The sequence below is a fragment of the Ananas comosus genome, unplaced genomic scaffold, assembly GCF_001540865.1.
Source record: "Ananas comosus cultivar F153 unplaced genomic scaffold, ASM154086v1, whole genome shotgun sequence".
NCBI classification, from domain to species: Eukaryota; Viridiplantae; Streptophyta; class Magnoliopsida; order Poales; family Bromeliaceae; genus Ananas; species Ananas comosus.
The window spans coordinates 70,054-86,089 of NW_017893383.1; the positions used below are offsets into that span (position 1 = coordinate 70,054).

Sequence of the window (16,036 nt, forward strand, 5' to 3'; positions counted from 1 at the left end):
GAGGAGAGGGAAAGGGGAAGAGGGGGGGATTTGGGAGGTGAGAGCGACCGGGGGTTGAGAGAGAACGAGGGCGACCCGGATACACTCACTACTCTCGGCTCGGCTCGGCTCGGCCTCGGCTCAAATCAGTAATTTGCAGGATAGCATAAAATATTGCACGGAGCAGTAGGGATGCAAACTGATCCTGGTTGGTGGAGCTCCCGCCCCAATCCGTCCTGAATGAGGCAGTAAACAAAAAAAAATAAACAGATTCGGAAAGGAAAACGAAACAATTTTTATAATCTGAGACGGATTCAGGGCAGGAAACGAAAAAATTTTTGACCCGCCCGGAATCCGTCCCACCATGATTCGCCTCGAATCTGTCGGGAAAATCATTTATATTTTAAAAAAATATCTTTAAAAAAATAATGTATTTACAAAAAAGTTTAAAATACAAATAAATTAGTGCTCTCATTTCTCATATATTTGAAACTTTTGAATTTTGCTTCGAATTGTAATTGATATTTTTTTTATTTGTATAATTGATATTGTTAATTATGTATACATAATATTATTAAAAATTATTATTTTATATTTTACAAAATATTTAAAATATTATAATTTTATAAAATATATTAGTTTGAAGGGCAGATTCAGGACACCGGCGGGATGCGGGTTATGAGGCAGAGCGGATTATGGGATATATTTTTTAATCCGTCACGGATTCGAGGTGGGAGGCAGAGCAGAATTTTGATAGTTAAGGCGGGAGGCGGGGCAGGACGGGGTTCCCGCCCTCAAATCCACCCCATTTGCATCGCTATGGAGCAGAGAGATTGCATTTTTTATTATTATTAACTCCTACACTTTTTTCGGAGACTGTTTGGTTGCATATATATATTTACAACTATACTATAGTTATAATTAGAGTTGAGCTGAAATACTATTAATAGTATTTGAATTTTTTTTGTTATCGATATTTTAGCCGTTAAATTTACAATTTAATCAATTCCACCCTTTAGCTCATACTATTTAACCAACCACCCATTCAATTTTATGGGAATCTCTATCATCCTAACCTATAATTTTTCATCCATGGATTAAAAACTCGATAGTAAAAGAGTCCAAATGCTATTTATAGTGTTCCAGCCAATTCGTTATAATTATATGCAAATCTAAATTTGATGTTTGATTAAATGCTAGTTAAATTCAGCTATTGAATTTAAAATTATACAACGACTCAACAAGGAGAATAACTTTAAACAAAAACAAAAATTCACCTCTTTAATCACCTTATAAATTAAATTTTCTAACAAATACTATTGCAACTGCAACACTTTTTACTATGTATATTCATTTTTAACTATACTCTTTTTTTTTTATATTTATATGGCCTTTTTGCATAAAAAATCCACTTATTTTGGGCTTTTGCAAAACCGGGCCACCTTTTTCGTTTTTGCAGATTCGGTCCACCTTTTCAGCAAAGTGACCAAAATACCCTTATTATCTTTTCTCTTTCCTCTTTTTGTTTCTTTCGTTCGTTTTTTTTTCTTTTCGCCTCCTCCCCGACTCCCTCCCACTCCGCTCGCCTCTACCGCCTCGCCTCATCCCTCCGCGCATCCCCCCCCCCCTCTCTCTGCCCTCGACTTCCCTGGACCGCGCCCGCGCCGACGCCGATCGCCTTCTCCGCCCCCCTTCTCCCCTCTCCCTCCCCTTACCCCGACACAAGGTCTACACCCTGCCCAGGCTGCTCAAGGTCCGCCGATGGCGCTCTGCGCGAGCTCTGCTCGACATGACGAAACGGTCCCCAAAACCTCCACTCCTACTCGTCTACATGGAACCCTCTCCAAGTCCGAAGCTCTGAACAGTCCGTCCGACTCTCAAGGAGATGTCCGAAAGTCGCCGCCGACGCCTGCTACGACCGCGCATCCACGGGCCCTTTGATCTTTATCAACGTCGTGTGCCGCCGCAGCCGCGCGGGGAGCGCTGTCGTGGTGGCAGCAGCGGCGGGGCCGATGCACGCGGAGGCGGCGGGCGGGCACGCAAGCGCGCTGCGGCTGCTTCTTCTTCTTCTTCATGGTGTAATGGTGCACCATTATACCATTAATGGTACCCATTACACCATTAATGGTGTAATTTCACCATTACACCATTAATGGTGTAATGGTGCACCATTAATGGTGTAATTACACCATTACACTATTAATGGTGTAATGGTGCTCCATTACACCATTAATGGTGTAATGGTGTGCACCATTAATGGTGTAATGGTGCTCCATTACACCATTATGAAGAAGAAGAAGCCGTGTGCACCGCGTACCCGCCCGCCGCCGCCGCGTGCACCGGCCCTGCCGCCGACCTGGCCCCGCCCCGCGCTCGTGGTGTTCGACGAATTGCCCGCTTCAGGGGCTTCCTGATCCCGCGCTTCCTCGGCTTCTCCAGCAGCGACAAGGGAATTCTCCCTCCGCGTGCGCACGGAGCGCGGCCCCCTCGGCATGAGACTTCGGACGAGGTCGAGCGCCGCGTCCGGGGAGTGGGGAGCGGGGCGAGGGAGCCCGGCGCGGTCGCACCAGCTGAGGATCGCGTTCCTGATAGCGACGTTGGGGATGAAGAGAGGAGAGGCGGAGGCGGAGGTGGAGAGGTTGAGGGCGTGGGAGAGGCACGGAGGGGTGAAGGCGAGGTCGAGGCACGCGTGGACGCAGCTCCGCTCGCGATCGGCAGTCGCAGGCACAGCGTCACCACCGACGAGTCGCGCACTCCGACCTTGGCGCCCGACCTGCGCCGCCTCTGCTCCTTCGGCGGCCGGAGGCCCCCACTGTTGGCCGCCTTCCATGCAGATCGGGAGAGGGAGGTGGACGCGGCGTCCCTGGGGAAAAGAAAGAAAAAAGAACGAGAAAAAAAAAGAGGAGAGAGAAAAATGTATAAGGATATTTTGGTCAGTTTGCTGAAAAAGTGGACCGAATCTGCAAAAACGAAAAAGATGGCCCGGTTTTACAAAAGCCCAAAATAAGTGGATTTTTTATGCAAAAAGGCCTATTTATATCCAATCAATAACCTTTTAAACACTCCGATTCATGAATTTTGTGCATTTTAGCTGTTTTCTTGTTTTTTCCGCAATAATTAATATTAATATAATAATAATTGAACGTTACAATTTACATATGAGTTCGGTCCATAGGCTTGGTCCAGTTATTTAAACTGGGACGCGGCTCGGCGCCGCGCCGAGTTATCGTACTCGCAGTAACGGCTCGGAACGACGCGGTTACTTCGTTTCTCCTCCCGTATCTAAAATTCTAAATACGGTTGGACTCTACTGAATAAAGCAGGTAATATTTTGCCACTACATTTCGCTAAAACTACGAAAACGCCCCTTTCCGCTTTTCACGCTGTAGAGAACTCTCCACGTGTCGCATTTGAAGCCCGTTGGATCTTACATTGGTCGAATCAAACGTACGGCCGCGATCAGGCGGTGCGGTGTAACGCACGCGTCACGCTTTTCGCGTGTGCGGATAGAGTCGAAACTACGTACTTCAAATGGAAAATGTGGATCTAATCGTTAAATCCCACAAATCAAGCATTAATTTTTTTCCAAAAAAATAATAAATAATAGTTTTTTGGTTAATATCATACAGTTTCAGGTAAATATAGTGAATCATAAATATATTTTTATAAAATTTAATTTTCATATGTTGTTTCTGTAAAAATTTTAATATTTTTAATATATCCATCTAGTTTGTTACCGTTAGAGTACTGTTCATATTTTCAATTTCGTCATCACAAATGCTCCTCCAAAAATTATAATAGTATAATATAAGAGGGGTAAAAATATCAAAAACTAACCAGGGTTAACTATTTAATCTATGGTTAACTAAATTTTTCTAACAGATTTTAACGTCAGAAATATACTTAAAAATATCAGAACTTTTGCAGCGACAACATATGAAAGTTGAACTTTGTAGAGATATATTTATCATTCACTATATTTATAGTGACATATATGAAATTAACCCTATATTTGTCATTCACTGTATTTTTAGAGCTTTCCAATCGACGATCTACACCTTTAAATATGATCTAGAGTATTTGAAATTTTTAGAATATAAATTTCATTTTTTTTCGAAATTATAATAAAGCCTATCAAACGGGTATAAAATGAACAGTCAAAATCGAACGACGTCCTAAAATTAATACATGATCTAGTGCTTTAATTTAAGATCGAATTTATTGATCTTTATCTAGATAGTGAATAGAATTTTCTATAAAAAATTTAACCATCTTAGTTCTTTTACACTGTTAAACTAATAAGCAACCTATACGGCCATTTAAAATTAGCAATTTTGAGATCTATTGTAAGGTAAATAATGTTAAAAATTATAAAATGTAATTTTTAAAAATTTTAAATACTTTAAATAATATTTAACTGTATAGATCGTCGATTCAAAAATTTTATCATAAAAAATAACTTATAAATACGAAGACGATCACACTCACAAAAGTACAGTAGCACTAACCGAACTCAATGAACTATAGGCTATAGATGAGTTTTACACATTTTTGCTCATGGAAAATTACCAGGTATAAAGTTACTCGCGGTAAGGTTACCATAAAGATTCTTCCTCATGAAACACACATGTGAGTCAACTTTTTTATTTACATATTATTTTATTATTATAGATAAGTATGGGCGCTTGCCGAGGATCTGATTTGTTATAGGAGTTTGTTGACATTCGATTCCGTGCTTTAATATTCGGAAAGCGTTCCAGCCTGGAATAATATATAATATACATATATACATATATATTTATATGGTTTATGGTATATAATATATATTAATATTAAGTTAATATTTAAATATTAGTAAGTATATATATTAAGTAAAGTAATTAATTTGTTTTGGGCAATCGACGTGGTGCTCTGGAATAAGTTCGAAGTATAAAACCCACGTTGAGAGTGTTGGGAAAAGGACGTGCGCTCCCCCACCACAGGAATTTAAATAATTGTTTTAATTTTGGTCCAAATTTTGGGGAACTAAGATCTCACCGAAAAGTTTCTCCAATGAGAAGGATAGATGCGAATTATTAGATTATTAATTTATACAAATTTTAAAAGTAATTAATTCAAGGAGTTTGTTTGATTGTTTATAGCTATTATTATTATACACGGATTCGAATATATTGTTTGGTTTGATGTAATTGAATTTAACTATTTTAGTTGGAATTGTATGAAAGAATTCAACTGCAATAGTTGGAATTATTATGTCTAAATTATCTGCAAATAGTTTGAGAGAGTAATTTTAATTAAAAACTATAAATTCTATCTAATCACCTTATAAATGTGATTTTTTTTTTTTTGTATTGCAGGTAATGAGAGATTACTTTATTATGAAATGTAAAAATTATAAATTAGGCAATCCAAAAGCTTGAGTTGCAGAAAAGGTACAACCAATTTACTTAAAATGCTTCGATAAAGTGTGCGCCTAAAAATCTCAATTTGTGACTTGATTCAACCAGGCTCCTGCCACTTCGATCACACAAATCTTAATTTGTGACTCGGCCCAACCGGCTTCTTACCATTTCGAATACGATTTCGAACGTGACTAGATCCAATCTGATCTTCCGCCACAAGACAGAATGATTTACAAAAAAATAGTAATAAAAAAGAGAAGAAATAAATAAAATTTGATCTTATCTGACACTTGTATAAAGTATTTTGCTTTACTGGCCTACTCAAATTTCATATTTTCAAGTCCTTTTCTTTGTACTTATGATTGACAAGTACATATAGTTGTAAAAGTTAGATCTGCGCAAAATAAAATTAGGTCCGTTCTGAGACAAGATAAGATTTTTGTCGAGAGATAACTTTTACGAGCTCCAGCTGAGCCAAACAGATATATTTAATTTTACAAAAAAAAAACATTGGATTGAATTTGATTGTTTTAATTTAAGTTATTCTAGTAAACCAAATATGATAATACTTTATTACTTAACAGGTCGATTTCATTAGTACTTTTAAGTTTAACTAAAACTAAAATTAAATAATATGTTAATTAAAATTTATTGTTAAAGTTGAGTGATCTATTCTCCAATATGGCTATAGTTGAAGGTGTCTCAGCACATTTACCTTTTATCCTTTTTTTTTTTAATAATAAATATGTGAATTCCTAGTGAGCAAGCAATAACAGATCACACACTTCAATGTCCACACGGAAGTGGCACAATTTCCAAACACAAATGAGAAGAAATATTTGAGCACTAAAGAATTTAAAATAGAAATATAAAAAGGATAGGAGTTAAAAATTGCTAATTATGCTATTATAGTATAAAGCGTTTGGTACTATCGAATATTTGGTTAAGATTATAGGGGTTTTACCGACCGTCCTTAGAACAAATAGCAAAGGGCTTAGTGGTTGATACCCGAGATCCAAGTTCGAATCCTAGTTGATTCATATTTTCAGCTAAGTTTATTTTTAAATAAAATAAACGAAGCGGTTAGCGTGCTATCTATTTTTCAAAAAAAAAAAAGAAGAAGATTATAGTGATTTTTTAGGGTTGAGCAGATGGTTGAATAGTACAACCTAACGGGTGAAAATGATCAAAGAAATATATCTAACAGCAGAAAACTCGATAGTACCAAACGCTTAGTACTATCGATAGTATAGTAGTCGGACTCAGCTTAATATTACTATGTTTTTTGTAAATAATATATATTTTTGTTGATATCAGGGTGGGAGGTAGTAGATTTCTAACAAATTTTCAACGAATCAAGACGGATCGAGAAAAAAAAGGGTTCTCTGCCTTTGTTATATTTTCTTAACATATCATAAATATTATTTATTATTTATTATTTTTATTCTCAAGTCACTGCCAATTAGAGCAGATCGGGATAGGTGCTCCATCAACCGGATCCAATTGCATTTCTATCGTTGTCTTAATTGTTCATTATTTTAATTTAAATTAATAAAAAACTAAAAAATTATTAATTAAATTGGTAATAATTTTGATAAATCAATAGTACAAACTGTTTTCAACAAGTGAAATTCTGTTGCATTAATAACTCGTATAGCTGTTAAATTCAATATACTTTCATATCTAATCAGCAATAATAACTCACACTAAAGTAATAACAAATAATCGAAGGAATTAACGCATTTTAAATGACTTTTTACCTACACAATCTTAAAGATTTTCTTATTACTCTGCAGTATAGTTCTATGACATTTTGATATGTCTACGCCAGTGAGAACTAAAAGCCTTCACGACCTACTGCTTGGATAATATATGAAATAACTGCTAATAACTTAAACAGCTACAACTATTAAAAAAAAAAGCATTTTTTATATTTTATATTTAATGCTCAACACATTTTTATCTCATATCTTTCTTGTGAAAAGAGGGGGACCAACCTTGAATATTAAAAGGGTTGTTGCATAATTGAACTCCTAGTAGGCAGGCAATAACAGATCACTTTGGCTGCAACCTGAATACTTTATTGGTTTCTGTAGGTAGGTAAAAATTAAAGAAGGAACATTTAATTCCTATTAAGATCTCCACATTGAAATGAGTTGCATCCATGCATGCTGCCACATTAATATACGCACAATTTTCAATGTCCAAGGAATTGGCACAACATCCTATTGAGAGAGAGAGTGAGAGAGATTTTATGTGGCCATAGTGATTATAATTTAAGGAATATATTGTTGTACATTAAACTGACTCAAATGTAAGGTAAACTTCAATTTGTTTAGCTCCTTTTTACATTACCATCTTGTACTTTAAAAAATTATACCTATCTATTATAAGATTTAGCTTTTTTTTCTTCTGGCACTTTATAGTTCAAAAAGTTTTATATAACTATTCTATGACTATAATAAAAAAATTTATTTTGCCACCATATCTGATAATAAATTTTTTTAGATTTTTTTGCATAATAAGAATATACTAGTTTTTAATAACCTCATAATTTAAGTGGCTTAATAAATTAATAGTAAACTTGTCATACCGAATATAAAATATACAATAATTTCAAAATATTATATATCTCGATCAAAACGGCCCCTAAAAGAAAATCTATAAATCATGGGCCAAACTTGTTTCGGAACCCATTAACATCCTTGCCTAACACTCATGTTTTTATTGCTTATTTAGAAAGCAATAGTTTTCAGAAGCTAAGGCATGTGATCAATAAATACTCTAAAAACTTTAACAGTGACAAAAAGCGAAAGCTCTAATAATGTAGATAAAAAATATTAGTGTTTTCTTCGAACAGTCCTTTAAACCTACTGGTGCAAAATGCCGAAGCCCGATTTTTATTAGTAAATTAAGCTTAATTTTGGTCCTTATATTTTCATACATAATTAATTACTCTCTTATTTTGATATGGAACTATTGAGATGTTACAACTAAAATAATATTTAGATCCAAATTTACTTGCTCTATAATACATGATGAAAAAATAGAGACACTAATATATACCTCACATTCTAATATTTGTATTACAGTAATTGAAGGTGGTAAAGAGACAAATAACGTCAATGTTGGAAAAAATGAAATATTTATTATCAAATGTTAGAGAATATGCTTTTTTAACCCAAAAAAGAAAATGATTAATGTATAATTTAAAGAGCCCTTCTTCGAAAAAGTCTAGCATAAAACAAGCATTTATTTGGTGGATCCGATGCTCTAGTTTATTTCCCTTTTGTCTCCTAGTAAAGATACTTTTCATTATTTGACTAATAAAAAGCTAAACAAATTAAGTGAAGGATCTCACTTACTTAATTCTTTGGGTACTCCAATATCTATGTAGTACTCTTGCTATGATTCATACTGATCAAAGTTAATCACCTTTAACATATGGAAGCAAAAGGAAAAAAAAAAAAATGTTGGCGCAGATAGGTCAGCATCCAGCGTATGTAAAGTAGGATTAGGTCAAATCATAATTAAGATCCGTCGACATTGTATATATATATGTACGTTTAATTAAATTGGTTACTCTATTTCTAATAACTTTCCCTCTACGTCTCTAATTGCTCTCGCCTAAACTACTCTTCTGTTTAGGCATTATTCTTTCTGGCTCCTGGTGTGTCACGTATCACCCTCTGTCTTGCTCCTATCGTTTGAGTACGCGGCTCGAACCGCTTTACCATACGACACTATTTTTCTAATGCCAACAGTAGGTTTAACAGAAAAATTAACAGATAATGTATCAAAAAGTAAAGATAAAAATCATAGAATACATAAGTGATACAGGTAACCCCACAACATACAAAAGTTAAAAACCTGTAAAACACAAAAATTAATAGGTATCTAAGGTTTTCCTTCTTTTTCTATTTGATTTGAAACTATTGGAAAGTCACAACTAATAATATTATGATCGAGATTAACTTGCCCTCTAATACGTGACAAACAATATATATTACAATAAAGCGATAAATCACACAAATATTGCAAAGTTTAAATATAAATTTTCAGACGTTAGAAAAGTTTTATGTGTTTTGACATAATAAAAAAATAATCAATATATAATTGAGAGGTCCTCTCTTATTCTTTACCAAGGGGTTATGACAAATATTGCAAGGGCGAGGAAACATCAAAAGATTATGGATCCAAAGTTCTATAATAAAGCAAGTACATATTGGTGGCTCCAATGCACTAATTTTTTTCTCTTTTTGTCTTCTAGTAAAGCTGATTTTCATCGTTTGATTAATAAAAAACTTAAAAAGGTGAAGGGACTTAACTTAATTCTTCGGATACTCCAATATCTATGTAGTACATATTTTTGCCATAATTCATACTCAAAGTTATCACCTTTAACACATGGAAGCAAAAGGGGTAGTTCAGATCATGCAACAAAGTAATAATGATCAATAGTTTTATCATTTTTATTTGTGATCATCTAAATAATGGAGAATAATATAAAGTGTGTGTTTTTTTAGAGAAATTCAAAAAAATCAAATAATAATTTATTATTATTTTTTTCCTATTTTCTTACTTATCACCTATCGTTAGAGATATATATAGCTGAAAAAGTTTATAACTTGAGAAGAGATAAACAAGTTAGTTTAGATATGTTAAATATATTATTTCTAAACTTATTGTATATTATATTAATCTTTTAGATAATATGCTATCAAATTCAAGTCAAAGATTCTACAATTTATGTACATCCTTATTTTTTAGGGATAATTGCCTATATACCCCTCATACGTTTGAAAATATTCGATTTACCCATAATTTTTTTTCTTTCTAAAATACCCTTCATATGTTCCACCGTTATTACAAAATACCCCCGCAGTTATCTCCTGTTAAGTTAACTTGAGTTAAACATGAGTTAAATATCTACCACAGTTAAAAAAAAATTAAAATGCCAATTTTGCCCTTAACTTAAGGGCAAATAAGAAATGTTGGTGACGGTAGAGGAGTATATTGGAAAAGGTCAAAAGTGAAAATATTTTTTGTGCCCCTGACATTAAGGGCAAATAAGATAGTGTCACGCCCTGGGGCCGATTTTAAAAGCTTTTTTAAAATCCATTACCATTTTGAAACAGAGTTGCGGAAGACGTGCTATTTTTTTTTTCTTTTTTTTTTTTTATTCAACCTGGCCCACGTGACGTACAGATCCGCCACAAATACAAAGTTTCTCTATCCACTCAGACAGAGTCTCCTTTGTATTTGCACAGCGTACCAACTATACAACAGGATCTCAACCACAACCTATATTTACCAATCAACAACTAATTCATGATATGCATTTTCATACAGCTAACGATCCTTAGAGATGATGCATGCCTCTAAGCACTCCTTAGGCGCTGGATGATGCAATGCACAATACAACAAGCATCCTATTTAAAAGTGCTCTCCACACGGAAACTTTTGTTTTTAAACTCTAATTCATTCATTCATGAAAACCATTCGAAAACTTTTTTAAAACTGTTTCCCACACGGAAACTCTATTTTGAAAATCAACTATCTCGAGGGGTAGAAAACCACGATGCGTAAATATGTATAAATACACAAATTCGAGAACTGAATATCCATAAAACCAAAACCAGTGATCCACAAAATCTCTAATCATGCATAACCAAAATCACAAACATTCAAACATCTAACTGAACCATTTATTATTAACAACAACTAAATGCGGGAAGAAATATAACGAGGGTGACGGTCGCTACTGCCGACTAGCTAGATCGTCCTCCCATCGAGCCCAAATACCAACTCCTCGTCCATGTCACCTGGGGGGAATAGGGGGTGAGAAACCGCAATCATGGTTTCCCAGTGGATACGACAGAGCCACGAAGGCAAGCCGTAATCACCGGAAACCAAAGGAGATAGAACAACAGATATGAACATAATGTGATATAAGAGCAACTACAGTAGTAATAGAAATAGATAATAATGAGCAAAGAAGAAACTTACTACTGTAATAAAAACTCAACTGAACGGATGGCTCAAGGGTAAGTCCAAAATCAACACTCTGGACGGTTTGAGGTGACTCTCAATCTAAATATTGCTATATGGTCCACGACCTCAAACGTTGCCCTGTCACAGAGCAGACACTGTCAACTTTATCATTGGCGTCACCGCGACCTATCTGGAATACGTAAAAACACCCTTTGTTTGGTCGCAAGCCAACGCTTGATAATGCAGACTGGATCTTGCAAATTCGCAAGACCCTTCGAGTGTTTGATACTTGTGTGGGCCTCTCCACAGTTTGGACGGTCGTTGATAGTGTTTCCAACCCCTTGGCACCATCCCCAAGAGTTGGATTGAGACTTGCAGCACCAAAATTCCGAAACTGAAATTTTTAGGTCAGCTCTCGGTAACTGCAGCAGAGCTGTTACCGGAAAAGATTGGTCCTTGTGACCGTAAGCAGGTTGATGGTTGTACGATATACAACAATCGGCTGTACCGGTATTGAGCCGCGTTACCCCCCCACCTCAGCCTCGGGATTTGGCATTCTACGTGGAGCCTTGTACCGGAACAAGAACCCGTGTAGCCCGGTACAGCACATTTCGTGAGTTTGAACTGCAGGGTTTTCTGCGATTGTAGCCTAATCTTTAACAGCACCCACCCCGTTAGGTGCTCTTTGTACTGGACCTGAGAGGAAAGTGTGAGAGGACTAACACCCATTGGCTCCACTGGATTTGATCCCCTGTTTTAGATGGATTTTGATAGGAATTAATCCTTTATTCTTTCCTCTTTTATCTTTTCCACCATTGATTAGCCAGCAAACTTGGATTGAGGCTGGTTGGAGGAAGATTCTTTGCATTTTGATCGGTTTAGAGCTTGGATTGGATGCATTTTAGGGTAAATTGACTCTGTTCTTTTCTGTAAATTCCAGCTTTGATTGATGTTTGTTGGATAATTAAACCAGTAATGAGTTTTATGAGGGCTTATTTTGGGCATTCTTGAACTACAGGGGCTTCGAACTAGATTGAGTGGATTAGAGCTTCCATTTGGTTGGATTGGATTGGATCCTAGTCTTGCTTTTGGGAGCTTTAGAGAAGATTTTTGCATAGAGTAGGGGCAAGTTTTTCCTCACCTATGCTTTGTCTAGCTTATGATTGAGCTAGTATTATTAGTTTGGCTCGTATGATTATTTGTTTTTTATACTTCTAGGGTACTGTAGAACCGTGCTAACCTATGACAGCAGCAGGAAATCCTGATTCGCAAACGACTGAAGGGGGATAAGAGTAGATATAAGTAGGGTAGTAGCACTTATCTCTGGGGAAGCCGATTCGCGGGTGCACGCATCTGGAGAGCTGGTGCAGCGTAGGAGATCGCTAGAGAGGGAGGCGCGCTGGGAAGCCCTAGTCGGAAGGCGGAAGAAAGAGGGAGGAGACGCGAGGGGCTTTGTGACTGAGAGGGGTTCATCCGGATCGGGTTTCGGGTGCGGGTTGCTGGATCCTTACCGCAACTCCGCCTTCCGCTACGATTGAGAAGAATAGCCCAGGCCCAAGCGGATTCGGCCCAACCGGGTCTAATTAGTAGCAGCAGTACGATTGAACTATGGATTTTACAGTTTTTACAATTTTACCCCTGTGGTGGGTTATAAATAGCTACTCTGTAACTACCTAGTAACAACTTTTGAGATCAATTCCAAATTTTCTCTCTAACTGTTTCTCCCATTCCTGTCTCTGTTTCTCTCTCTACAATTTCTCTTCTCCTCTCTTGCTCCGATCATCGTCTCGGGTGTATCTCCGGCGATCGCCGGAATATTCCCACTTCGGGCGTTCACGGATCATCGCTATACACCTTGATTGAAGACCAGGTATCCTTCATCGACGCCATCGCACTCAGGATCGGAGCTCATCATCGAGGTTGCGCGAGGGAGATCCACAAGCGCCATCTCTCTCCGAGCTTACTCTCATCATTGTGGTTGCGCCTCGGGTATAATCCGTTCGAGTGTTACAAGTGGTATCAGAGCAGTTCCGACCCCAGGGAACAAGAAGCTGTGAGTATTTTGCAAGGCAATCCGGATCTCTCTTGATTCAGCATGTGGAACTACAGCCCAGGTACCCTCGGATCCATTCTTATCTGTGAATGCATAGTAAATCTTAATCTTGTGATTGCGCACTATTAGTACATGTGATCCCTGTGGGGTTATCAAATTGATGTTATAAACAATACCCTGAATCCATCCTGAGCCTAACCCACCGAGGAAATCAAGGGTGAAGCATCTATTGGGCAGAGGGATAGGATAGGGAGAACGAGTCGCAACCGTTTCCAATTCAATCCGAAGACTAATAACATGGCGGAGGGTACCAGATTGAGGGATCTAAGCGAACATCTCGCAACTTTGGAGGGAAAACTGCAGAAGCTCACCACGGATTATCAGGGGAAGGTGAGGGAGCTGTCGAGCCAAATATTGGAGGTTAAGGAGGTGGGGCAGAAGCACTATGAAGATTTACAAGCTGAGGCAACAAAAAGGCATGACATGGTGCTTAGAGATAACACAACCAGACATGAGGAGCTACTGAAACTTCTGTCAAACCACGTTCTACCATCAAAAATGGTGAGCCGGGATAATGAGGATCCCAACGAACTACGATTCCAGAATCACAAGTTGGTGGGGAGTTCCAGTCAGGGAAGGATTAGAGAAAACAAGGGAAAAGGAATACTACCTGCCCCTGAGATAGATGCGGAGTTCGATAACGACGGAAGGAGTAACAGAGGGAGTGTCCGATACACTAATCAACAACATATGCCCTTGCCAAAGTTAGAGTTTCCTTACTTCAGTGGAGATGAACCCGGAGCGTGGATCGAGAATTGTGAACAGTACTTTGAAGTTTATCAAATTCCCCAACACCAATGGGTTGGAATAGCGGGTATGCATCTGAAGGGAAGGGCGAGGTCGTGGAAGCAAAGTTACTTTGTAAACAGGCCTAGAGTCACCTGGGGAGAGTTTATAGAGGCTCTTAACAGAAGGTTTGCCCAAGTCGGCGAGCGGTATCTAGTGAGGGAGTTCAGCAACCTGAAGCAAACAGGTACAGTGGAAAAGTACCAAGATAAATTTGAAGAGCTCAAAACACAGCTTCTGAGTTACAATCCTCAGCTGACCGAGGAATACCTAATAGCATGCTATATTAATGGGCTTAAGGAGGAGCTTATCCCATTTCTGGACATAGCGCATCCCAACACCTTGGAGGAGGCCTATGAACAAGCTACCTTGCATGAAAGAGCACTGTCGGCCATGAGCAGGAAGTGGAGGGGTAACTACAAACCCATAACCCAACAGCCGCAGCTTACCAATACTAAGACCGCGACGGGGGGAACAGGGGTTGTCACCCAACCGAAGGGTTCGGGTAATCAGTACCCTAGCAGTAACAGGCAATTAATCGAACAAAGGAGAGCAGCGGGACTGTGCTTTAAATGTGGAGAGAAGTACCAACCGGGGCACCAGTGTTCCCTTAAGGGCTTGAATCTTATCCAGGGGGAGGATGATCTCTTGGAAATCTATGATGAATCTTGTATTACAGAGGAACGAGAGGACGCAGAGGAAGGGAGGAACACTAAGGAGACAGATGGGGACATTCGAGAATTGGGGGTGTCGGTGCATGCCCTCAGTGGAGGAAAGACGCAGGATACTATCAAGGTGCCAGGTGAATCCAAAGGCAAAACGTTAACAATATTAATAGATACGGGAAGCACTCACAGTTTTATCGATATCCAAACTGCTCGAGAGATTAAGGCGCGACTTGTAGCGGCAGCTCCTCTGGTTGTTACGGTAGCAAATGGCCAGAAGGTACTTAGCAAGTTACAATGCCCCGAGTTCACATGGACCATGCAAGGACAGGAGTTTAAGGCTGATCTGCGAGTCATTAGATTGGAGGGTTCCAGTGTATTGCTGGGAATTGATTGGCTAAGAGTGTATGGGAAGGTTACATTTGATTTCCAACAGAACTCCATAACAGTTACCAAGGATGGGCAAGCACTGGTGCTTAAGGGAATGGGGGAACAGGCTAAGCTACAGCTGATTACTGCGGGCCAGTGGTATCAGGAGTTGCAACTGGGGGAATGCTGTGTACTAAGTCCAATCAGTATTGAAGCCGCATCTGAAGGGGAGCCAGAATTACCTCCCGAGCTTAAGGAGGTCTTGAACCAATATTCTGATGTCTTTGAGGAGCCCAAGGAGCTACCCCCACAAAGATCCAGTGATCACAAGATACCCTTGCAACCAGGTGCAACTCCGGTTAACATCCGACCTTACAGACATGCACATGAACAAAAGGGGGAAATTGAAAGACAAATAAAGGAGATGCTAGAAGCTGCCATCATACGGCCAAGTAACAGCCCTTTCGCCTCTCCGGTATTATTAGTCAAGAAAAAGGACGGTACTTAGAGAATGTGTATCGACTACCGCCAATTAAACCGACTGACTATAAAGGACAAGTTCCCGATCCCTATCATAGATGATCTGTTGGACGAGCTGGGAGGATCTAAGTTGTTTTCAAAGTTAGACCTTCGGTCGGGATATCACCAGATTCGTGTCCACGAAAGCGACATACCCAAGACCGCTTTCCGGACCCATCATGGACATTACGAGTTTAGAGTGATGCCCT

General features: G+C 38.4%; 1 protein-coding gene across 1 annotated transcript; it reads left to right on the forward strand.

Annotated features, from left to right (window-relative positions):
* Window positions 1–13,725: 13,725 nt before the first annotated feature.
* On the forward strand, window positions 13,726–15,816 carry LOC109705849. The gene has a single exon (XM_020226632.1). It carries the CDS (start codon window positions 13,726–13,728, stop codon window positions 15,814–15,816), a length of 2,091 nt encoding a protein of 696 aa, XP_020082221.1.
* Window positions 15,817–16,036: the final 220 nt, after the last annotated feature.